The sequence below is a fragment of the Brassica napus genome, chromosome A3, assembly GCF_020379485.1.
Source record: "Brassica napus cultivar Da-Ae chromosome A3, Da-Ae, whole genome shotgun sequence".
NCBI classification, from domain to species: domain Eukaryota; kingdom Viridiplantae; phylum Streptophyta; class Magnoliopsida; order Brassicales; family Brassicaceae; genus Brassica; species Brassica napus.
The window spans coordinates 23265208-23288840 of record NC_063436.1 but is presented as its reverse complement, the minus strand read 5'-3'; the positions used below and the strand labels follow the sequence as shown (position 1 = coordinate 23288840).

The 23633-nt window shown below is 38.0% G+C and overlaps 9 protein-coding genes and 1 non-coding gene across 11 annotated transcripts; 4 read left to right on the top strand and 6 right to left on the bottom strand.

Moving 5' to 3' along the window:
- Nucleotides 1-176: 176 nt before the first annotated feature.
- On the bottom strand, nt 177-250 carry TRNAT-AGU. Its single transcript has one exon. It is a non-coding gene; the product is annotated as a tRNA-Thr (tRNA).
- Nucleotides 251-517: 267 nt separating this feature from the next.
- On the bottom strand, nt 518-2219 carry LOC106444415. Its single transcript, XM_013885888.3, has 5 exons — nt 2138-2219; nt 1546-1844; nt 1313-1462; nt 1129-1230; nt 518-995 (listed from the first exon to the last, which is right to left on the bottom strand). Exons 2-4 carry the CDS (start codon nt 1826-1828, stop codon nt 1130-1132), a joined length of 534 nt encoding a protein of 177 aa, XP_013741342.1. The 5' UTR covers nt 1829-1844; nt 2138-2219; the 3' UTR covers nt 518-995; nt 1129.
- A 1317-nt stretch (nt 2220-3536) lies between these two features.
- Nucleotides 3537-4234, bottom strand: LOC106440289 (NADH-ubiquinone oxidoreductase 20.9 kDa subunit). The gene is made up of 2 exons (XM_013881912.2): nt 3943-4234; nt 3537-3853 (listed from the first exon to the last, which is right to left on the bottom strand). The coding sequence occupies exons 1-2, from the start codon at nt 4094-4096 to the stop codon at nt 3684-3686; spliced, it is 324 nt and encodes a 107-aa protein (XP_013737366.1). The 5' UTR covers nt 4097-4234; the 3' UTR covers nt 3537-3683.
- A 1207-nt stretch (nt 4235-5441) lies between these two features.
- BNAA03G42590D lies at nt 5442-6482 on the bottom strand. The gene has a single exon (XM_013885892.3). The coding sequence runs from the start codon at nt 5974-5976 to the stop codon at nt 5599-5601; it is 378 nt and encodes a 125-aa protein (XP_013741346.1). The 5' UTR covers nt 5977-6482; the 3' UTR covers nt 5442-5598.
- Nucleotides 6483-9147: 2665 nt separating this feature from the next.
- BNAA03G42580D (protein GET1) lies at nt 9148-10537 on the top strand. Its single transcript, XM_013885893.3, has 7 exons — nt 9148-9385; nt 9461-9552; nt 9626-9696; nt 9826-9896; nt 9958-10039; nt 10120-10169; nt 10277-10537. Exons 1-7 carry the CDS (start codon nt 9275-9277, stop codon nt 10346-10348), a joined length of 549 nt encoding a protein of 182 aa, XP_013741347.1. The 5' UTR covers nt 9148-9274; the 3' UTR covers nt 10349-10537.
- Nucleotides 10538-10976: 439 nt separating this feature from the next.
- LOC106440291 (CASP-like protein 2B1) lies at nt 10977-12261 on the top strand. The gene is made up of 3 exons (XM_013881915.3): nt 10977-11320; nt 11418-11550; nt 11842-12261. The coding sequence occupies exons 1-3, from the start codon at nt 11097-11099 to the stop codon at nt 12100-12102; spliced, it is 618 nt and encodes a 205-aa protein (XP_013737369.2). The 5' UTR covers nt 10977-11096; the 3' UTR covers nt 12103-12261.
- LOC106440290 (transcription factor bHLH3-like) lies at nt 12177-13935 on the bottom strand. Its single transcript, XM_013881914.3, has one exon. It carries the CDS (start codon nt 13700-13702, stop codon nt 12335-12337), a length of 1368 nt encoding a protein of 455 aa, XP_013737368.2. The 5' UTR covers nt 13703-13935; the 3' UTR covers nt 12177-12334.
- A 1829-nt stretch (nt 13936-15764) lies between these two features.
- Nucleotides 15765-18456, top strand: LOC106440292 (transcriptional adapter ADA2b). Of its 2 annotated transcripts, none has more exons than XM_013881917.3 (11): nt 15765-16011; nt 16080-16135; nt 16242-16414; nt 16510-16575; nt 16642-16767; nt 16860-16972; nt 17049-17068; nt 17304-17508; nt 17601-17811; nt 17887-18072; nt 18172-18456. In XM_013881917.3, the coding sequence occupies exons 1-11, from the start codon at nt 15962-15964 to the stop codon at nt 18361-18363; spliced, it is 1398 nt and encodes a 465-aa protein (XP_013737371.2). In that variant the 5' UTR covers nt 15765-15961; the 3' UTR covers nt 18364-18456. The 2 variants fall into 2 exon arrangements, with proteins under 2 accessions (XP_013737371.2, XP_013737370.2); XM_013881916.3 differs by having other exon boundaries at nt 17292-17508.
- Nucleotides 18313-19176, top strand: LOC106440295. Its single transcript, XM_013881922.3, has one exon. The coding sequence runs from the start codon at nt 18531-18533 to the stop codon at nt 19077-19079; it is 549 nt and encodes a 182-aa protein (XP_013737376.2). The 5' UTR covers nt 18313-18530; the 3' UTR covers nt 19080-19176.
- A 1637-nt stretch (nt 19177-20813) lies between these two features.
- LOC106440293 (pollen-specific leucine-rich repeat extensin-like protein 1) lies at nt 20814-22564 on the bottom strand. Its single transcript, XM_013881918.3, has 3 exons — nt 22302-22564; nt 21795-21876; nt 20814-21676 (listed from the first exon to the last, which is right to left on the bottom strand). Exons 1-3 carry the CDS (start codon nt 22323-22325, stop codon nt 21018-21020), a joined length of 765 nt encoding a protein of 254 aa, XP_013737372.1. The 5' UTR covers nt 22326-22564; the 3' UTR covers nt 20814-21017.
- Between the last annotated feature and the right edge of the window lie 1069 nt (nt 22565-23633).

The following is a 23633-nucleotide window of genomic DNA, read 5'->3' as shown; positions in this document are numbered from 1 at the left end:
GCATAAAAAAAAAGGTTAAAAATCAAAGCGGTGGGTGATTGGTAAAAAAAAACTCTAATTAAAAAGCTTATCCAATAAAGAGAAGGCTCAGTTCAGCGGGAGTATCGACACAGAAACGAATCTCGGTACGAATGGGCCCATTCAAAATGCAGCCAATAAATGGGAAAAATATAAGTTGCTTTCATTGAGAGTTGAACTCAAGACCTCCCGCTTACTAAACGGGTGCTCTAACCAACTGAGCTATGAAAGCTTGATGTTTCTGTGTTTTAAAGACCCTTAAAATATCTCTGTATCTATGGTGGCCATTATGTTAAGTAAGAACATGACTTGGTGCAACAAGTCATGTTTGTTGAAACCTGTTTATGTTCACCAAAACTTATCCTATTAAAACTCTGATTTCCACATATGCTCTTCGTTTCCTTGTTTCATTTGAATTTAGAACTGTTAGATTTGTAAATGTCAGTCCTATACATTTGTTGTGATGTGTTCTAAACAAATCTCAGTCAGAAATTGAACATTCATGTATTATGTATAGTAACCTTTTTATGATGATCGATCTTGTTTCAGCTCTAATTATTTCAGAGACATACTTTGCTTTATGTACGGATTAATAGCATAGCTGAACAATCATATCTATCTTGAAGCCTTGGGGGAAGACAGATTGCTGTTCTGGAATATATTAAACATCGGATTCATTTGATGATGTATCTCTCAAATTGGGTTTTTTTTTGGTCGAGTCCATTGTGATATATTAGTGGCACTTGTTTTGTTGCAAAATTCAACACTGAAATAAGCTTTGAAATTGCGTTACGAAATTTCTCTTTTTGCGTTAACAATCAAAACGATGTATGTAGTAATGTATCCCCCCTTGTGTACTGTAAAACAAAATTGGTGAGCTTCAAAGATGTCTCCAAAAAGATAATGTGTTCACTTTTACAAACACGCTAACATTATCATATGAGGCTCTTGTTCAAGTTTGTGAACTCCACTGAGTCCTGTTGACACAAAGAAGAAGAAAAAGCAGCTAGTAAGTTAAATGTTACATGAGGGAAACAAAAGGTGACTGAATGTGTTAATCATCAATCTGATCAACCTTTTTCAAAATAATTTGCAGGTTATATAACGAACCTTATGTTGGTGAATGTTGTGACAACAACAACCCCTCCTGCTGTCCCTTTGATCTCACCAGTCGTTTCACTCGACTCAGACGCAGCCCACTTGACATTGCACCTGTTCATTTCCCCCAATCACACACATCTAATCAAAACCTCTCTTTAAGTATATGTGAGTTAGATATAGTTTAATTAATTACGTCTTGTCATTGCGTTCGTTGCTCCAGTACTGCTGCTTGCTTCTGCACCATTAGTACTCCACTTCCTCAGTGTCCTCGCCAGATGCTTCACACGGCTAAGCCGTATCGTCCCCACCAGTTTACCGAACTCCTCCACTGATATTCCCACACCTACATTAACCACATACATTTGTCACACTTACACAACCATACAATTCCATTAGTTAATTAAATAGATTTTGTGAGATCCTCACTCTGATCAGAATCAACCAACGGGACAGTACTGCTGTCTCCAGATTGAATAGGTGAGGCCACTGCTAACTGGCTCCCTTCTCCGGCGAGTTCTTGGATCTGAGAGCCGATGCGGCTCACCTCAGCTCTCTGCCTTCGTAGCTGATAGTTCTTGCGGCGGCGAGCTAAATGCCTTTCCCTCTCGTCTTGGCTCATAGACTGTCTTCTCTCTCTATCCCTTAGACGCCGCCTCTCCATCTCCTTCTCCTTCCTGATTTTCCTCGATTCATCCCTCTCTTCCTCCATTCTATCTCACTCGCAGCTGCTCACATTGATAAAGAAAACGGATCCAACATTACATTTGCATGTGAGAACCCTAAGGTAACACTACTTGACGAACACGTAACGTAACAGACGAGACGTGATTGGGCGAAATCAAGAAACGAATCTTATTAACCAAAGACTATCGAAAAACACACATGTTACACGGAAAGCATATATACGAGGCAGGCACTCGAGAGTGGATCAGAGAACTACACAAAGGGGTGACTGATTCCGATATTGAAAATAGGAAACGGAAAAAACGAAGGGACAATGATTCTCTCTACAACTGACCTGAACATACGACGGCGATCAAGGGAATGAAGAGGAGGAGGAGGATTCGACGAACGTTTCTTTCTCCCTACAAATACTTTCCATATCACTTCTTATTTGCTTATTTATATAGCATTCCATTTATTTACTTGTTTGATCATTTTTTTTTTTTAACTTTTTTACAATAAAGTGGGATTTTCTCTTGATAAGAGCATTTTACTTTTAATGAAAAAATATATTTGTGTGTTTAAGCATATCTTAAAGATGAAAAATACAATATTTCGTTTTATTTTGTAAGTAAATTAGCGTCGACAAATGAGTTAATAATGTAGCTAACAGTAGATGATAGTACACTACAACCGAACTCATTCATATTCAAGAGGAAAGGTAGTGGGATTCGATTCCCAAGGAGATAAGTGATAGCATTCTTTTCTGTAATATAAGGTCAATAGGGACTAATACACCACGAAATGAATCATAAATTCATCAGACCTCGAAAACTTATATGCATTGTAACTAATCAACTGTACAAAACGATGGTGAAGATGTGGCCATTAGACTCTACTGAAGAGCAATATGAAAAGATAAGATAAAGGGCAGGTCTTATATTGAGTTATATTTAGATTTTTCTGAGTTTAACAATCAGATTTGATTTCACTCATTTTGATTAATGATCTTTTAGATGTCTTTATTTAAATTAGTTGATTTTATATACACAGTTAATATTTGAACATATATGTCATAGGCTTTATGACCATCTATCACCTTTTTTCATTTATCAACTTATAGCATAATGTAGTACAATCACTCAAAGACTTCATGGACTTTAATTTCATTATAAAGGTATGCATTGAAACCCAAAACCATAAACATCCAGAATAGTATAATAGTTGAGCCAATAGCACATGGCATTCAGAGAATTTGATGATAGTAACTAGTCACTTTGTTGAGTAGAAAGTTGAACAAAAGATACAAAAGTCATGACATGAAAGAAGAATCCAAACACTACGAGGTAGAGAGAAGAACTGAAGAAGCTTACACATCAATTCATGCTGTGATAAGCTGCACAACAAGAAACCACATATGAAGAAGCTAACACATCTTGCTAATGCTTGCTTGTAAAAAAAATCGCCTCAAGGAGCCAATCTTCATCACAAACAACAACTAACTACCCCCCAATACAGCAAGTGAATTCACACCTCAATGTCAAACAGAGATGCCGAAAGCTAGCTTACTCGCAAAACCCAAAAAAGAATTTCAAAACAAGGGAAATTAACTTCTTAGGAGGCAGAATCAGTCTGAGAGACTCGAAAGCAGCTGCTCTCTTGTTCATCAGTCCCTCCCTCAGCAAACCAATACTTACACAAACTACACTAAACGATCCTCAATGCAACATAACAATCACAGCACCGTTCACACATTAGCGAGAAAGCTCAGTTTTTTTTTATTAACCATAAGTCATCATCATAACAGACAAACAGAGGCAAACAAACGTATCCTCAAAACAGCAATAATATCAGAGAAAGAAACTCAATCCAATTACAAGAAAAAAGATTGTTTTTTTTTTTCAATTGAACGAACCACCACGCTTCTGGTGACTAGCCGCGACCTCGCCTTCGTTAGGGAAAAAGCCCATGAGCCTCCCTGCGGAGTTCTGGTAAGCGTACATGAACCCTCCCATGAGTCCGATCAATCCTCCCGTCACCATCGACGGTCCCTTGATCCCTGGCTTGATCCCTACCACATCGCCATATCCAAATCAAAGCCCACTCCAACAAAGATTGATTGATTAAACCAATGAAATGCAAAAGTTTCAAGAGGTGGACCTGATAGGTAGCCGACGGTGACGGAAACGCCGGTGATGGTGGAGAAACGGAGGTAATCGAGGACGCTGAAGTTTCCGACGACTTTCGTGAAGGGAGGGTTCCGATCGACGACGGGGTACTGGGGCTTCTCCAAGGCTGTGATGTCAGTGTTCATCTTCGATCGATCTGCCAATCTCTGCTACGAGCTGTGAGAATCTATCTTCTTCTGCTGCTTCTCTTAGGTTAATTCAATTGCAACAGAAGCAGGGGGAGACTCTGTTTCGCTTAGAGGCTTCTCTCCGACCCAGATTCTTCTTTGTTGGGCTCGTGGATCTTTGGCCCATTTAAGGATGGAACGTCAACCACTGATTAGATTCTCTTTTGCAGAAGTTAAGCTTTAAATCGTGCCTAACCATACCAGTTTACACATTTGTCAATTGTCACTTAGAGCCAAGGATATATAACACTTGACTATAAAAATTTTGAAGCATGGTTTTCAAATGTAAGATCCCATAACACCAAATTTAGCTGTGTAGTTTATAATCAACAAATAATAATGATGGATTATGTTTGAATATATTATTTTTCTTTCAGAAAATATTTTATTCAAATCTGGTTATGACCCAATGGAACTTTAGTTTCTAGCTGTCTCTCACTATTACTGACAAATATAAGAGTTAGAAGAGTACTGGCCCAAATTCATGCAAATAAGTTTGATTGCGATTGACAAAAAAAATTTGTACTTGTATGAGAAATGCTTAGTTTTGAAGAAAAAAAAATATAAACAAATTTTCTTGAGAAAAAAAATCAGGGTTTGAACAAGTGCAAGTGAAGACCAACATAAATCGAATTTCAAGTACATGTATGCTTCTTTACGATGTCTTTTTTTGGCGGGACTTGGAAGTATATATAAGTAGAAGTAGTATACGAAACATTTGCAAGGATACGAATAAGTAGATTAACTTGACAATTGATGGTACCCATCCCAGAACAAGGATCAATAACTCAATGAGTACGTAGATCGTAAAGTATCATTCTCCGGCTGATTGCTCTAGTGTTCGTGGCTCTTTGTGCAGGTTCCGGCATCGAGATTCAGCCTTGAACTACTGGATTGAAATTTGAGTCTTGGTTTCATGTTTTAGCTAAGCTTTAATCACTTCTTAGGAGATGATTAAACCTTGTTTCTCTGTGAAAGCCTTTTTTATCTTTTTTTGGGGCTTTCTAAGAGCCTTGCTTTAAGTAGCTTATCCTAGATGCATAAGGTTTGATCTTCAAGCTCTAAATGTATCTCTTGTGTCATTATCTTTGGTAATGAAATTCACATACTTATATAAAAAAAAAGATTATTACTATATATGTGATCGCATTTGAAAAATACATATCATTACCAGGGATATGTATATTATATGAATTATAAATGGATCGTTAATTAATTAATTCAGTTAGTCCGTAGATAGTGAAAAAAGTTTTGTCAACCATCGTTAATTATCATCGTAATATTTTAAAATATAGCTTCGAAATGATTAATATAATACTATATATATGATCGCCGTTGAACCATACATATCATTACCACCTACAAGACTCCTCAAAAGAACATACCAACCAAAAATAAAAGGTTATACGTACATATTTATAATTAAAAGACAAAATAGATGAAGGAGCTATTTCATGAGTTCAGAGACGGAGAGACGTATCAACGTCGTCGTATCGATCAACCCCAACCACCTTGTCTTCTTTATTCGGCCACTGATGACAAAGGCTAGGCTTTTCAATGGGATCAGAGGTGGAGTGAGGGCATAAGGAGAGGGAGAGGAGCTTCTGCGACGAGGTTGTTTGACACTTTAGAGGTAGAAACTGGAAGAAACCAAAACTCGCGGGTTCGCTGTAGTATTGTAAGATGTTGGTGTCTTGGTGATTAGGTTTAGGGTTAAGGAGTTCTCGCTCAGCTCTTAACTCTCGCGCTCTCTGAAGTTGTCTGAATCTTTCTTGAAGCAAGGCGATAGAAGACTGGATTACTATTTGTTCATTTTGGTCTCTTGCCATTGAACTCATGACGTGCAAAGTATAATAACAATAGTAATGATATGAGTCGTGGAGGGTGTGTTGCTGTAGGGTTTGGGTCCATGTTACGTGCGTTGTGTCTATTTATATATGGAGGAAAAAGGTAGATATCTCGTATTATTTAATCTGCATGAGAATATAATAAATTAATAAAAATTATATAGGGTGGATGAGTAGTTCGATGAAATTCCGAAAGGAAGAGAATCAGGAGTAAAGTTGGAAGAGAACAAGAGGAAGGAGGCAAAAGGGACAATCTAAGGATTGTAAAAAGAGAATGTGTTATGTGTGAGTGGAGACTTGCATATTTGAATTTCTTTTTAAAAGCAGCAAAAGTTTGCCAAAATAGAAGATGGTTGGAAGGAAAATGACAAGAAGAATGTTTGAAGGGAAGCACATGGAATGATTTGTTTGGATGATTATTGAGTTATTTTAAACCTCTTTTTATTATGCGTCCTACTTACCTCTTTCTAAGGGCTCTTTTTCTAAAGGAAACTTAATTATTTTCCCACGAATCTGGATTGTATACATACTTGTCTTTTTTAATGCTTGATTTGAATCTTTATTACATACACAATCGTCTTGTTAATGCTTGAATTGAATATCGCATCAAGGGTAACCTTGCTTATGTAATGCAATGAGAATGCATAATCACTAATATTAATACAGACTGGTTTTTTTTTTTTTTTTTTTTGTCACAATACACACTGGTTCAAAAAGCTTATACTCAAGAAAACTCAAATGAGATTTCACTATTTTAATTGCAATTTGCAAGAAAAGCGAATAAGAAAAGGGTATGACAAAAAGGGTTTAGGAGAGATTTTGGTGGCTTGGGAGATGGTGAAATGGAGCCATTTCTTTGTCTCCACATCAAATCTTCTCGGTGGAACTTAAAGTTATATCAGTGGCATACAATTTTAAATGAAACACACTTTAAAGAAGAGTGTCAAAAGTTGTTAATGGTTTCTATAAATTAGTTAAGCCACTTTTATGTTTTAACTTCTTATGATTTGGCAATTAGGAAAAAATATATAAAAAGTTGGCCTATATATATTGAAGTTAATGACAAAAGGTTCAAGAGTAGGGAATAAGATCACCCACAATGAGATTATTTCAAAAGGTTTATATCCAATATAAATGAAAAATGAAAAAAGAAAAAAGAAAAAAAAAGAAAGAAAAAGAGTGTAGAAATCTTAAAAGAGTCTTTCAAATGAGATATTCAATTGTTTTTTTTTTTTGCGAAACCCATTTAGACATGTCATAAAACTGATTTAGAATTCCTTTTTTGTATAATTGAATTTTAATAAAAATATGAGAGTATATTATTGTTGAAAATTCTTTAGTGATATCAGCATATGATAGGATGTATTTTAATTGATTAAAAATTGTGGAAAAGAGCATTCGTTTTTACGCAAAAGACATTCTCTCTCGATCTTCTCGTTTTATCTCTCGATCGAAATGCTATCAATGATCTCCCTTCCCATGATGAAAAACATACATGCATGTACATTACTATATTTTTCATGTGACAAAGAAAAACGTATATGTATAGAGCCGTGGCAAACTTATACAGTATCCACCACCTTATAGAGCCGTGGCAAACATTTGGTTAATTATATTAACTTGGATGATTTGATTTTAACAGTTTCTATCAAAAGAAGCGAGACACTCTAGCTAGAAGATGGAGCGGGGGTTGAAAAGAAAGACGTAGACATGGGGATGTACGTAAAGACTGAAAGCGCACATCAAAAGTGGTCGGAGCAAATGTATTTGTCGGGAAGTAATTGGAATGTAATGGCATGCATACACCAAAGCTGAAGATGCTACGACGTTTAGGATTTGGATTTACATTGTTCCTGCTTCGGTATCTGCGAATTCATCGATAATGCTCTGATGTGATGATAAACCCAATTAGATAGATGGTTAACATAACTATAATTAATTAGGTGGGATCGGATGAGACAAAACATAAAATGTCTTTAGATTAGTTGAGAGACATTAGAGACAACGCGTGCCTACTTCTTCTGCTCCCATTACAACCACTCCCACGTAAAAGGAAATATGTTACAATTAAGTTTTAACATATTTTTACCCTCCATGTTGTACTTTTAGCTCTCATTTATTTTTACCCTTAGACGACATGATAACTTTGGATAGTACCACCCTTTCTTTTCTTGTCCTTGCCATCAAGACCAACATGTTTTGCTACTTAAATGATTTATCTCTTATCAACATTTCAATTTATTACTTGGACCGTTCCTCGGGAATAATAGCAAGATTATATCACCCATCATATGAATGGGCAAGTACATGTAAAATATCATAATTAACACAATTTGTTTTGACGAGGTTAAGTAATCAATGCGTGTACTTCCACAACATATACTAGCAATCATTAAGGCAAAAATACAACAAAATCCAGCTTAATTGAAATCACAGTAACACTCAACACTAAGACACAACATAGTTGCCTATTAATCAATATTTCAAGGATTCAACGAGAGATACACACGTCTATACTTCAGATTCAAATATTAAAAAGTTTAGATCTTATTAAGAAAACAAGCTTTTTAGTATCTCGTCCTAACAATTCCGTCTTTGATGTATATGAACACAACCAAAGATTCAAACTGTTTCACCACATGGACTCGTGCTCCACATGTAGTAAAATTCTACTAGCCTAAGGGCATCTCCAATGACACACAAAAATTATATCTATATTTCACTCTTATAGAGTTACACTATTTCAGAATGAAATGTAGATAATTTTTCTGTGTACCATTAGAGATAGTCTAAAAGACTCGTCTATTCGTATTGATACAACTCTTGTCCCAGTTTTCATATTATCATTTCTATTAAATATGTTCATGTGTCCTCCCATCTTTACATGCTAATTCTCTAGAGAATTATCTTCCTAGATCACTTTGAGAGGTGCATATTAGGAACCTTCATAGATTTACAAAAAATAAAGAAGTTATGTTCAAATAGTGTTAGTCTATTCCAGCAGCCTATGAAACAATTAAAAGACTGTAACAAGGTGACTAACCCCACACAACAGCTTGGTTTTAATATAATGGGCCGATAATCCCCTCATCATCTTAAGCTAACAGTCCAATAAAAGCCTGTTAAGAAGGTTAACTCCTACATTTTTACACTTTAAGGGCTTGCATTTTGTTTATGTAAACGAAAAGAGTACTATACTTTCTTATTTTACAAAATCCAACCCATCATCCTCTTCTCAGTTGCAGACGTAACCCATACCAGAATCAGTAAATCAGGAGAGAAAGGGTCAATGGAAGGAGAGAATCCGATAGAAGATCGTGGCTTTTTGGCCGCTCCTCTGACATTCTTCCTCGTCGTTGCCTTCCAGTTGCTATCAAAGTGGCTCGACCAATTGCAGAAGGTAATGATAAATCACAAAACGTTCTGCCGTTTTTCATGAGTAATCAAATTTTAAAACTTTTGAAAAATTAAGCAGAAAGGGTCGAGTAATAATAATACTAATACAAAGGAAGCAGAGCTGCGATCCGAAATTAAGCAGCTTTTGAGAGAGGCCACTGCATTGTCTCAGTAAGCTCATCTTTTTATCACACGCTCTGTTGTTTGTGTTTTTGTGTTGATTAAGAGTGGTTCACTCGCGCAGGCCAGCCACGTTTGCGCAAGCGGCTAAACTTAGGAGGTCAGCAGCTACTAAAGAAAAAGAACTTGCTCTATGTGAGTATGCTTTCAGAATATGAAATGATTATCAGTCTGATGGCAGATCATGTACCTACCACAGCATTGCATCTTGTATAGGTGTGTGTGTGTGTGTGTGTATCTGTTAATGGTCTTTGTGAAATTCAGATGTGGAGCAGCATAACAAAGATATAAACCTGTCTTACGATCTCTATGGAAACGTTCTGAATGCTTCAAAGGTAAATCTAAGTTGTGTTTTTGAAGCTTTTTTCGATGTTGCTAAGAACTTTTTGTCTTTAGGTTGTGGTATACCTAATCTTGGTACTTTGGTTCTGGAGGACTCCGATTGCCATGATTGCTAAGCAACTTGTTCAACCCTTTGGTGAGTTTGTTTGTTTGATTTGCCGGTTTGGTAAAATATATATAGGTTTCAAAAACTGAATGTGGTGTCGTCTTTCTCAGGGAGGTTGTTATCTTGGGGAACAGGAGGTCACTTGACAGGCCATGTGATGGTAGGTTCTTTCTTCTCTTGTTTCTCAGTTCATTTTGCTTTCCGCTGTTGTTGTGAGAATGAAAGTGTTGGTTGGTTGGTTGGTTGGTTGGTTGTGTGAAAATGCAGGTTGGGATCATACCGTGGCTGATACTCTCAACCAGAGTGAGCAAATATGTGTGCAAGTTCGTGGACTTCTAAATCACATTCCTCCAAGAAAGTGAAAAAAAAATTGATGTTCTTCAGTTTTAAAGTTTTAGCCTTTTTAGGAGACACTTTGTGCCATAATTGTTCTTTTCCTCGATCTAACTTGAGCATTTTTGTACATTATATGGATCACTATTCTCCGGTTTATGCTGGATTTTACCAATAACAAATGGCATTGAAGCATATTGAAGGACCGAATATGGGTTTGGTTTAAGAGGGCTAATTGGGAGATGTGAAGTGTAATAAATAAAGAAGAAGAAGAGACAATGGTGTTCATTTAATAGTAGTGTTGTTGTAGTACAGTAAGTGTGTGTGTGGCCATACAAAGTCCAATCTTAGAAGTTAACCTTCTTTACTTTCTTTTCCACTTTCTTAGAAACATTAAAAGGCAAACATGGAGTAGTACTATCATAGCATAATCCTTTGATTAAAGATCCTAAAACTTCATTGTGATACTTCACTTTCGTATTAAATGCATCTTTAAATACGCTTACTTACACGAGATTTTCCACCACTTGGCAGCTTCTCTGACTATGTTTCTGTGTCCTAAATCAAAAAGGGTCCAGACAATAACTAAACTATTAGCACTACACAATCTTAATTTAGATGTCAAGTTTTGAAATGAAAGCATGAAGCGTCTTTTTTTCTATAAGTGGGACGCTGAGCAACTATTTTTAAAGACTGTTCAACCCAACTTGTCTTTTTCTTTCTCTCTCGTCTCCACGGACACTGTTCTGTCAAAATGAGTTACTCCGGGGTTGGAAGCAGTCCTGGAAACGTCGCCGTCTCCCACGGAGGCAAGATGAAGCTGATTGATCGGAGACTGAAGCTAACTGAGCTGCTCTTAAGATGCTCCGCTACTGCTCTCGCTCTCCTCGCGCTTATTCTGATTGTTACAAACACTCAGGTCAAGCAAATCTTTACAATTGAGAAGAGGGCCAAGTACACCGACATGAAGGCACTTGTGTTAGCTCATCAAAAACCATCCTTTCCATTTTAGCAACTCAACACCAGTTCACTTTGTAAAGTTTAAAACTTTTTTATTTCTTCTTGGTGGATGCAGGTTCTTGGTGGTCGCCAATAGGATAGCTGCGGCTTATTCTCTGTTGCAGTCAGTTCGTTGCGTGGTGGGTTCGATGAAAGGAAGCGTTTTGTTCAACAAGCCCCTTGCTTGGGCCATTTTCTTAAGCGATCAGGTGAGTTAGTCTAGTCTTGTGTGTTCTTTCTCTATACATCTTCTCGTTTACCAAAAGTAGCTGTGAAAGTTTGTGACTTTGGCTTTGTCATTTTGATCTCTCATGGTCGGCTTTGGGTCAGATTATAGAAAAGTAAGGTTTGGCTATGGTGAAAAGTCTTACAAGCATTTAATGTGTCTGGTTGGGTATCAGATTGGGTTGGGGTGTACTTTTAGGTAGAGAGAATGTTGCTTCTTGGCATTTCAAGAGTCTAAACTTGCAATGTAATGGGTGTTGTTAATAAATGAGCAGGCGGTGGCTTACATGAGTGTGGCTGCAATAGCAGCATCAGCAGAGTCTGGTTTGATTGGAATAAGAGGCGAGGATGAGCTGCAGTGGATGAAGGTGTGCAATATGTTTGGCAAGTTCTGCAACCGAGCGGCTGGAGGAACCGCCAGCGCCTTGCTTGCCTCTGTTGCTATGGTTTTCGTCTCCTGCTTATCTGCTTTTAGTCTCTTCCGGTTGTACGGTGGTGCCTCCCAAAGACAGCCAAACGGTGCTGTGACGAAGTGAAAACAGCTCTTTGGTCTTTAGTAGTATTGAAATGTTATCGTTAAGTGCAGGTCCTCTGTTTCTGTTTCCGTATATGTTAAACTGATGATGTTCTTTGTGATAATATATGTAAAACTGGACCTTTAGTGTTCTCTTTATCAAAAACAAATCTCAAGATGATATAGAAAGTAACAATTAAACACTCCTACTAAACCAGAGTTTGTTTTAGTTGGCTAGTAATATCACATTGATACTACTGTGAGAGAGAGTTGAGGAGCTTATCCTTCAACTCCTCAGCAGTGCATCCACCCTGAGGCCGGACAGTGAACGTATGAACCACACCCTCTTCCGTCACAGCCACATTCGTATCATGAGGCGTAACTTCATTCTCCCTAAACATCTGCACCACTTTCGAAACCGGATGAGTCTCCAACAGGCAGCTCACCCTCACCACCGCGTCATCGTGCCTCTGCTGATAATCAACATCCCCCGGAGTGATCTGACTACTCTCCCTCCTCTTCATCACCTGCTTCTCCGTCTCGTACACCCTTATCTTCTTCTGCATATCGGTAATGTACGTGATCGCGTCCGCAAGGAGAGAAGCCTTATCCATCTTAGAGATGTTAGGCACCACGGCGCGCAAAGCGTAGAATCTCTGGTTCAGCTTCTCCCTCCTCTGCCTCTCGGCTTCAACATGGTTCAAAGCCTCTTCTCTCCCGTTGGCAGGCTTCCTCCCTCTCTTCCTCGGCTTCTGCTCGTCGGTTAAGTACAACGCCGCCTCGACTTGATTCGAACCCCCGACCTCGTATGCGTCCAGGGAGAAGCCAGACTCATCCTCTATCTTGGGCGAGAAGTTGATACTCATCGACCGCGGTTTCGACAGCTGTCTACCAAAGATCTTAGGAGCTTGAACAAAGTCAGATCCGCCGAACACCGACTTCACCATCTCAACCACGCTCTTGTCTTCTGGAATCAACTTCAACGAACCGAGCTCAACAACTCCACAGTTCACAGGCACAGACAAAACAGTCTTGAAACCAGCAGATCTAGCTAAGAAGGATCTAACCCGGTAATAACTCAAACAGCTAGGCAAGTCAGCAGCCCAAAGCGGCTTCCCAGAGACATAAGTTCCAGCGGGACCGTACTTAGTCGAATCACACCTAAAGTAAAAATACAAAGAAGCTAAATAAAACATGTCTACATCACTAAGAGCTCCTGACTTCACCAGACGATGGTCTTCCTCCGAACCGGTAAAAGACAAGTGGAGCTTGCGAAGCACGCGCCGTTTGGTCTCGTCGTCTTCTTTATCTGATGAGTTTCCCTTCTGGGAGGCACGGTAATGGCCGTCTCCCCAGATCAAGACGCAGCCGTCGGAGCTGTTCACGTTTGAAGCTAGCCAGAAGACGGCGTAGTCCCAGTCCGAGCCTTCGACGACGTGACGTAAGCCTTGCTGGAGATTGGGATCGGTCGGCGGCGGCGGAGGGAGGAGCTTGGGGAGGGAAGTGTTTGAAGAGATGAATAAGTCGCAAGCTTCGGTGCCTATGGCGGATTCCACCATCGCTCGGTCTTCTTGATTCTCCCAGAACTTTTGACCAACCATTGATTCTCCTGTAACGTTCATTGAGGTTTGATGATGTAGTAGAAGGGGTAAAGGGTGTTTTAAAGTTTGTAACTTTAATTTGTTTTTTTGAGGAGAAAGTATTGACCAGAGAGAAGACAGAACCTGAGCTTTGATTTTACTCAGATCTGTAGTGACGGAGAAAGAAGGGAGAAGACACGAGGAAGATGAGACAATGGGTTGAAGTTGAAACTGAATCGTGTCTGAATTAAAAACATTTCCCTTTGTTGTTGCAAACGTTATTTACCCTTTTTAACTAACCTACTCCTAGTCACATGTGTGGTATGGTATCTAACCGAACCATAATATGTTGGCGGGTTCGGGTAGTTCGGTTTATATGGTTAGAGTTGTTTGATTTTTGGTTAGTATGATTGACATAAACCGAGCAAAATTTTAATTCGGTTCGTTAATGAAAATTTTACCACATTTAACCAAGTTTTTAATTTTGGATTTAATTTTTGATTGAAGATTTTTTTATTTGTGTTATTTCAGTTTTTTTTTGTTCATTTTGTCTTTTGGTCAATTTGTATTTTTTCTGTTCAAAATTGGATTAGTTCATTTAGTTTGATTTGGAATTTTACTTCTAATTGATATGGTTTGATTAAAAATATATATTTATAAGATATAGAAAATCAAACTAACTGAATGATGAATTAAACTGATAAGCAAACTTAAAAAAAAAAACAAATTCAACTGAATCAAACAAAATTTATATCTATAATTTAACTGAAATCTGAAAAATTTCGCTTTAGAAAAATTTCAGACCTAATGTAGGTATTTTGTATTGTAATGGCGTGATTACGTGACCATGGCATGTAATGTAGGTATTTTGTATTGTCCTGGTTTCACATATTTTTTTAATTCAATTCACTCAAACTAGAGGGTTGTTCAAAGAAAAAAAATTCACTCAAACTAGAGACTTCATTCATGTACATCAGTTCATAGCGACTATATGCATTCCACTTTTGACGGGAGATGTTGATTTGGAATGTAGGCTATTCCACATGACATAAAAGCACTAACGTCGTTTCGACATAATCTAACTCCAGAGTTGACAACAATATAGATGTTATATGGGTCCAAGTTTCAACTGTTGCAAGGAAAACTCGTGCAAATAAATAAGCAAACACGTGAAAGAACTGCAAGGCTTGCTATAGAGAGATCCCACTAATTACTAGCCATCACTCCTCACCAATCAGGTCCACATTGTTATCTCGGGTCCTGGACTCTTGGCTAAGCACTATGATCTTACTGCATTTGATGATAATGTGAATGCAGCACATGTGCTATTAGAAAGAAAGTCAATTGTGAATCCCAAAAAGTCAATTGATGATAATGTGAATGCAACACATTTCTAATGTATTAATCACTTTCGTATCAGTTCAAGTGATGTTTTCAAATTTCTATGTAAAAAGTAAATACAATTTTATATTTTTGACTATTTCTATTCTGCAATATGATTTTTTATTCGTTGAATTATCTGTACTTATAATTGTTTTTAGATAAACGAAAAAGATTGAATAAAAATTTGTTATTCCTTAATCGATATGCAAAAACCTTAAAATCTATTTATTTTGACTATTATTATTTTTAGGTAACTTCGTAATTGAATTAAATTTTATATTTTTTTTTAAATAAAAAACCATAAAACTTACAAAATAAAAGCATTATACCAGTTTTGGATAGGATTGAAGACTTTTTTTTTCAGAAAAAAGAGAAGTTAGTTGTATCCTTAATGTCCATTCGTTTCAATTCATTTGATGTTTTAATTATTATTTTTCTTTTGTCCAAATTTGTTTTGTTGCACAATAAGTGATGTGTCATTATTTTAGATAAAATTTAATGTCATTATTTTTATTGATTAAAATAGTTTTATTTAATGTCATTTTTATTTTACGATGATAAATTGTATAAAAATTTCTAGTTTTTAGTTTTGTATAAAATTCTTAAACATCAATTAAAATAAAATAGAGAGAGAGAGTATTAAATTAAAATTATTGAAACTAATAATAATTATAAAATAATGCATTTTGTCTAATCAGTAATATGCGTTTAAGAATAGCGTCGTAGTACTAAATAGAAACCACCCTTCCTTTTGTCGTCGGACTTCCCTAAATTTGCTCAGGTCAGAAAGTTCTAAACAGGCCACCGTCGTCGTTATTGATTTACCGATCAAACTTTGCTGAATTCCCGATTAGATCTTTCTTCGAAGGTTCGACTTGACATTGTTCGGGTTCCTCCTGCTTGGGGGGGCATCAATTGATGGGTCGCTCTCGTCGCAACTTCCACAATTTCGAAGACCCTACCCTTAGGTTAGTATCTGGCTCCTCTTTTCTCCTATCTTCAATCTCTGTGATTGTGCCCTTTGTGTTGGTTGCAGAACGAGGAAAAAGAAAAACGCAGCTAATGTGGACACCTTTGAGCCTTCATCTATCGGTAAAACTATCTCTCATCAATCAAGCTTACCCTTTTCTCTAAAGATTCTTCTTTTTTTATTCTTTACTCAAAGAAAAAAACATTCTTTCTCTTGTGGAGAGTCCAGTTCAAGGTACGGAGGGAGGAGGGAAGTACAACTGCGATTACTGTCAGAAAGACATCACTGGCAAGATCAGGATCAAATGTGCTGTCTGTCCTGATTTCGATCTCTGTGTTGAATGTATGTCTGTTGGTGCTGAGATCACTCCTCACAAACGTGATCACGCCTACCGTGTTATGGTCAGTTTGCAGAGTGTTTGATTCACTAAGAAAGCGTCTTTGTAATGATTTCATTATCTGAGGCAAATAGAGTTTGTTTTGTTTTGTTTTGTCAGGGAAATCTAACTTTCCCGCTTATTTGTCCGGACTGGAGTGCTGATGATGAAATGCTTCTCTTGGAGGTAAGTACTAGAATGAGGCCTATGCTTTTTCAGGAAACTGTAGTTTTATGTTTAATCTTAATCCAGGGACTTGAGATTTATGGGATGGGAAACTGGGCTGAGGTCGCGGAGCATGTGGGAACCAAGAGAAAACAACAGTGTCTCGACCACTACAGAAACATTTACTTGGACTCCCCCTTTTTCCCACTTCCTGTAATGCCCCTATAAACATATATTAGTGCTAGCCTTTTTTGTTATGTTATTAATCTTAGAGGAGGTATCGTTTGTTTTTTTTTATCTCCCAGGATATGTCACATGTAGCAGGGAAGAGCAAAAAAGAACTTCAAGCCATGGCTTCTTCTTTGACTGTAGAGCAGCACATGAAAGAAGAGTACCCGTTTTCTCCTCCTAAAGTCAAGTATGTCTCTCCTTCTCTTCTTCACAGATTCTCTCTAGTGTTACCCTTTCTTATTTCTTATCCAAATCTCTTGCAGAGTTGAAGACACACAAAAAGGTGAGTCCTTTTACTTGGTATTGTTATATCTGATTCAAACATAGTTGTGCTTCTCCTTCTGTTATTCTTGCTCTAGATTATACCATCGTGATATGCTAATTTGATCGACCATATTTTAAAAAATCCAACAAAAAGGCTCAATTGTCAATATTGGTCATTGTGTCTATACTGGTAGTAAATACATTCTCCCTTTTTTCTATGTTTTGATGTGCTTTGTGGTCAGAGTCTCATACAGACAGGGGCTTTGGAGGAAAGAAACCTGTTACCCCGGGAAACAACTCTTTGGTTGAACTGAGTAGTTACAACCACAAAAGAGAAGAGTTCGACCCTGAATATGACAATGATGCTGAGCAGCTCTTGGCTGAGATGGAGTTCAAACAGAACGATACTCCTGAAGAGAAAAAGCTGAAGCTGCGTGTCTTGCGTATCTTTTCGAAAAGGTACAAATTTTAAGATCACAAGGAGAGAAACAGTCTATCTTTTTTTTTTTGCCGTCCATGCTAATATGCTGGTGAGTCTGATATATATGCAGGCTTGATGAGAGGAAACGTAGAAAGGAGTTCATACTTGAAAGAAACCTCTTGTACCCAAATCCCTTCGAGAAGGAGCTGTCTCAGGAGGAGAAAGAGCAGTGTCGGCGTTTAGACGTTTTCATGCGCTTTCATTCAAAAGAAGAGCATCAAGAGCTACTTAATAGTGTTGTCAGCGAGTACCGCATGGTGAAACGGCTCAAAGATCTCAAGGTAAGGAGGACATTTGCTACTCTCTCAAAACTGTGCGTTTTGGTTGCTTAGATTGTGTTGGACTGGTCGGAGCAGGAAGCTCAAATGGCAGGGTGTCGTTCGACGGCTGAAGCAGAGAGGTATCTGGGGAGGAAGAGGAAGCGAGAGAGCGAAGAAGGGATGAACAGAGGGAAAGAGAGCAGTCCTGTGCAAGCATCTTCAAGCTATGTGAACGACTTGGACATGATTGGGTTCAACGAGTCGCAACTGCTGTCTGAATCCGTGAGTTGTCTAGTGACCTGGAACAAGCGTGAGATAGAGTTTCTTTTTTTATTGCTGTAACTGAAAGAAGAGAGTTGTTTGTCTATTTTTTTTTGGCAGGAGAAGCGTCTTTGCAGCGAGGTCAAGTTGGTTCCACCGGTTTATCTACAGATGCAGCAAGTGATGTCACATGAGATATTCAAAGGGAATGTTACAAAGAAGTCAGATGCTTATAGCCTTTTCAAGATTGATCCGACCAAAGTAGACAGAGTTTATGATATGCTTGTGAAGAAGGGGATTGCTCAGCTTTAAGGCTTGTCTTGTATAATGTATGTGTGAGCTCTATTGATTTATGTGTAATAATATGTAGTTTATAATAAAATAAAAAAATGATTTATCCGCAAAGATAAGGTACAGGAGAGCCACACAGTCTTAAGTATATAAAGATAGAATCAGACTAACTACAAGGAAGAAGTGAGATGACTATGATGATGATGATGTCTCTCCCCAAAATGAAAGTATCTTCTCTGCAACCTCATCTCCATCTGAGCAGTAGCAGATTATTACCAGCAGCTAAGGTGTCTCCGAGCTCAAGCATAAGCACCAGGCCATCATGCCGCGTTCAGTGCAGAAGATTAACGGTGGAAAGTAACAGAACCAAGCTTGAAAAGACACAAACTTTGGGTTTGGAGAAGAAGCAACTGAGACAAGCTTTGGTGACTGGTGTCTCGGTAGGGTTGATGGTGGCTTTGGTGATGGGAATGGACGGAGAAAAGGCGTTGGCTTTGGGACCAGAAGGTCCTTTGATGGAAGAGTTTTGGGACAACGTGAGAAGGTACGGTCTTTACGCTCTCACCGTCAGCACAGGAGCTCTCTCTGCTGTCTTTGAGCCCATTTTCGAACTCCTCAAGAACCCAATCTCCGCCGTTCTCATTGTGATCATCTTAGGTGGAAGCTTCTATATCGTCTCGCAAGTGGTCTCGGCTATGGTTGGTGTCAACGAGTTCGCTTATGATTATGGATACTAGAGAGTTTGTTCTGTTTCATTAGTAATACTCTGTTATGGTCATTGATACTCTGTTTCTGCATAGTCTTATAATCTATTTGATTTTGTTACACAATCAATCAATGAGTCAGTGACATTTTATTTGACATAAAGGGACCAACTTTGTACATTGTAATGTCTTTCATTCGTACTAGTGAAAATCTTCAGGCCGTCCGGCGACGTAATCCATGATTCCCTCGCCGGTAGCTTCATCTGAGAGTTGTTGGAAGGCGCCGGAGGTGATTGCCATGGCTAAGAAGGCGGCCGTTGACGCAAACAGAGGCCAGAAGTAAGCTAATATGTCGAGGATTCTTGGTGCTGCGTACACGAGGGACGACAGAACCACGATGACGATTATTGTGATCATGACATGGAACTTGTATTCCATTAGTCTTGCTTGAATCTCCATTTCTTGTTGATCCAGAGAGAGAGAGGGAGAGATAGGAGATATGTTGAAGCTAAGAACTATGATGAATGCAGCTTGTGAGGAAGGGGGATTGAGATGGTTTTTAACGTCAGCTTGGTTGATCAACACAAGTTCTCAGGTGCTTTTCTTTAATGTTTACCATTAGTTTAACCGATGATTCATAACTACTCTACCTACAATGACATGAAGAGCCCCCATGGTTTAGAGGATGTGAAGGGGCATAATCGTCATTTTAGGATTGATGGATGAGACATTGGAGATGCCTTTGTCCCGAGGAATGGGTTTTGTCTCTTTTCTTCATCTTGATTACCAAACACAAAGACTTTGTTTAAAAACTAAGAGAATGAAGGAACAAGAATCGAATCGCTTTGCAAAGTTTCTTCCTTTTCATCATATTCCAATGGAAAGGCATCAACTTTGTCATTACCACACAAAAGTAATTGATTTAACATTAAAGAATTCAATATAACAAACCCATAAAAGGAACTGCAAGTTGAACACTTTACAGATCACACGATCGACAAGGGAAAACCCAACTACTAGACTAAGTTGTTATCAAAACTCTCTCACTTCTGCTTACTCTGCTGCAAGCTACATGGAGATTCAAACTTGTACAGAAACTGAGTATGAAGACTAGGACATCATTAGTTATCGACCTCTACTATTGTCTGCAAAGATGGCTTCCATTTCCGCTTGCAGCTACCATAAGTCTCTGGCAGCTTAAAGGAAACACCTTCTACGCTATTCAGTAGTAGCAGCTGGAGCTGCTTTCTTGTTAGAATGATCTTTATGCACCGCCTTGTCCCTCGAGATGGATTCTTGGCCTTCTCTGCTGCTTTCTCATCCAACAAGACATCTCTAACTTTCTTTCCACTCTTACAGCGCAATGTGTGAATGCCCATATTGTGTAGTGATGTGGTTTGTGATCGATGCCTTGACTCCTACACTTATATATTCAACTCTTGGACCAACGTGCGGACCATCATATGACCACTAACTCTTTTTCTTTAGTACGGTCAGCTAATGTAACAGCACTTGAAAAACATATCTTGTTTGACATGAATAATGTCTGAAGTTCTAAATATTACTTGTAAAATGAAACAACAAATCAATAGAGCATGCTTACTAGGACGAAAAGTCAAATTTGCCACCCCTTCATCATTAAAGTTAGGAGGATAATAAAGAAAAAAACCATGAACTAAGGAGAAGCAGACCTAATCAGCTCTCTACTTTCATGAGAACTAGTAGCTTCATAAGAATAAGGTACAACACAGAAAATAGATACTATAATTGATAAAAGGGAAATACTATTATTCTTGATTCATATTTAAGAAAATGAAACAGTTTTCTTATAATGTTTACAGTTACAGCTTCAAAATACAACGATCCTTCCTTATGGACCCTATCACAAGATTACACGTAAACATCTCTCTATATATTCTTTTCATTATTCGTATCAAAGAGAGGGAATAAAGGAAATGATGAGTCGTAATATCACATGATGGAGCAGCTTTGTGGGTTCTCTTCGCTGAAGTAATCGCATCGGTTGAGGTTGCATTGTCGGTAACTAGGTGGTGGTCCTCCTCCCCAGCTGTCATACACAGGTCGGCCATAACTCTGGTACGGTTGCGGCTGCGGCGGCATTCCGTATCCACTGAACGCTGGCCCACCTCCAAAACCATCATAGTATGGCCCATAACACATCGCTACTGGTTGCCCATGTGACATCATCGGCATCGCTTGTGGTGGCGGTCCAGGCTGCTTTTGGGCAGGAGCAGGTGCCTGTGCCTGTGCAGGAGCTGGTGCGGGTTTAGGCGCTGCGGGTTTGTCGGCTTCTTTGGGCTTCTCTGCTTGCTTAGGCTTCTCAGCTTCCTTCGGCTTTTCAGCCTCTTTGGGCTTTTCAGGCTGCTTAGGCTTCTCGCCCTCCTTAGGCTTCTCGGCGGCTTTGGGAGCATCTTTAGGCTTTTGTGGAGGAGGCTGAGCTTGTGGCTGAGGCTGAGGCTGAGGCGGCTTGGGTGGCTGGACGATCTCGATGGTCTTGATAGAGCCGCCACCTTTAGAACAGAGTTTGTCCATGATCTTCTCCGGGCTGCAGCAAACCACCTTGATGATGACTATGTTGGACTTCTCATCAAACAGTTGGTCTCTGATTTCTCTTGTTCAAAACCCACACAAAATCATCATCCACTCAGTCCATTTCCTCAACCAATCAAAATTAAATCAAATAAATAATTATCCACAAGAATCTTTTTAAGAGAAAAAGGAACTCACGAGGGAATTTGCAAAGAACCTTCTTGACCTTCTTGTAACACTTGGCACACTCAAGATCCACCTTCAACTTCATCATAGTTACCTGTTTTTTTTTTTTTGGGATATTGACGTCATTAAAAACTTCAGGTTCTTTCTTATTAGTGGTAAAAGTCGAAACAAAACACTTTATGTTTAGACGTTTCTAAAACATCTAATTACTGAGAAAGAACTGATTCGATCGCTGACACAAAGAAAGGAAGATTCTCTTATCACTCCCACGAGTTTTACCCTTTTTAAATGGTTTCATCGCATTATTTTAGTCCATACAAAACCAACACATCTCACTAATACAAATACAAAAAAAAATCCACAAGAAAATATTTTTAAAACAAGAAATGAGCAGAAAAAGGAGAGAATCAAAAGCTCCATAAGATAGTTAAAGACCCACCCACATGCAAAAACCACAACTTTCTCTGTCTACTGAAAGTAAAACAAAACAAGAATGAGAAGAGAAGAGAAGAAAACAACCTTCTCCTTGCCCTTCTCGGCCATGGCTTGGAACTGAGAGCTGAGATCTTAGATCTGACGGTGGCTTAGAGTCTACTTCAAAGAAAGAGAGATGGGTGGTGGTATGTGTAGCCTTTTATAACAGACTCAAACCTTATTCAACTAATGGCAGCAGGACACGCGGATGATTTTATCGAAAACTCTGTCAGTCTCTTTTTGCTGTCTGTATTATTTTCTTGGTTTTATTTTTTAAAAGAAAAAAATGGTGAAGGTACAATAATGCATCACTGAAAAAACCTTTTCACATCACTTACTTTCATAGTTGCCATTAATTGACCTGACCGATCTTTTCTTAGTTTCTTTTTAGTTTTAAAACATTAAATTAACATGAAAAGATTGAATAAACTATTTACAGCACCAGTCGGCGGCTATTTCATTTAATAAATTATTAGATTGAAATTCTTAAATTAAAATACCTAAACAACTTTTATTGTTCTTTGTATTGTACTCCCTCTGTTCCTAAATGATCCATGTTTTGAAAAAAACATTTGTTTCAAAAAAATGTATATTCTATGTTTTCTATGAAAAAATTGCAAACTTTAAGAAAATTAATTGGTTTTATTAGATTACTATTGGTTAAAAATTGTTGAAAATTGAAAATTACAGAAAACGATAAATTTATTATAGCGATTTAATGCGTTTTTTAATATGTGTGAAAACTCTAAAAAATCTATCTTTTAGGAACAGAGGGAGTATTATTTTTCAAGAATCTTGTCAGCTATTTCATTTGAAATATTATTGGATTGAAAATAACCCATTATTATTATTAGTATTATATATTATGCTATGTCGGTGTTCTCATTCTGCCTTCACTGAAACTCTGTTTGTGTCCTTATCTCTCTTATTTTTGTTTTGTAGAGATTTGCTTTATAAAAATGGTAGAGAATCTCTGTAAAACTAACGTTCAACTCCAACTCTAGTAATCTAACCACTCCCACTTCTACCTTATAGTATATCACTAAGAAACAAATAGAACAATCATCATCATCAATTCATCACTCATACCTAAGAAGAAAATAGAAAGAAAGAAAACAACAAAATCAAGGAGCTGGAATATTCGTCACATGCGGATTTAGTTGGTAACCAACAAATGTGCCTTTTGTTTTTTGTTTTTCAAAAAAAACTAAACTGAAAACGACACTTGAGAATTATGATAAATATTAAATAGATGGGGGAAGCAGATGGCTAATATTAAAAAGGAGAACCTCTTCTTTGACTCTCATCGTCTTATCTCTCTATAACTCAATGGGCCGTTTCACGTTCTTTCGCAGACATTGTTTATCATTATATTAA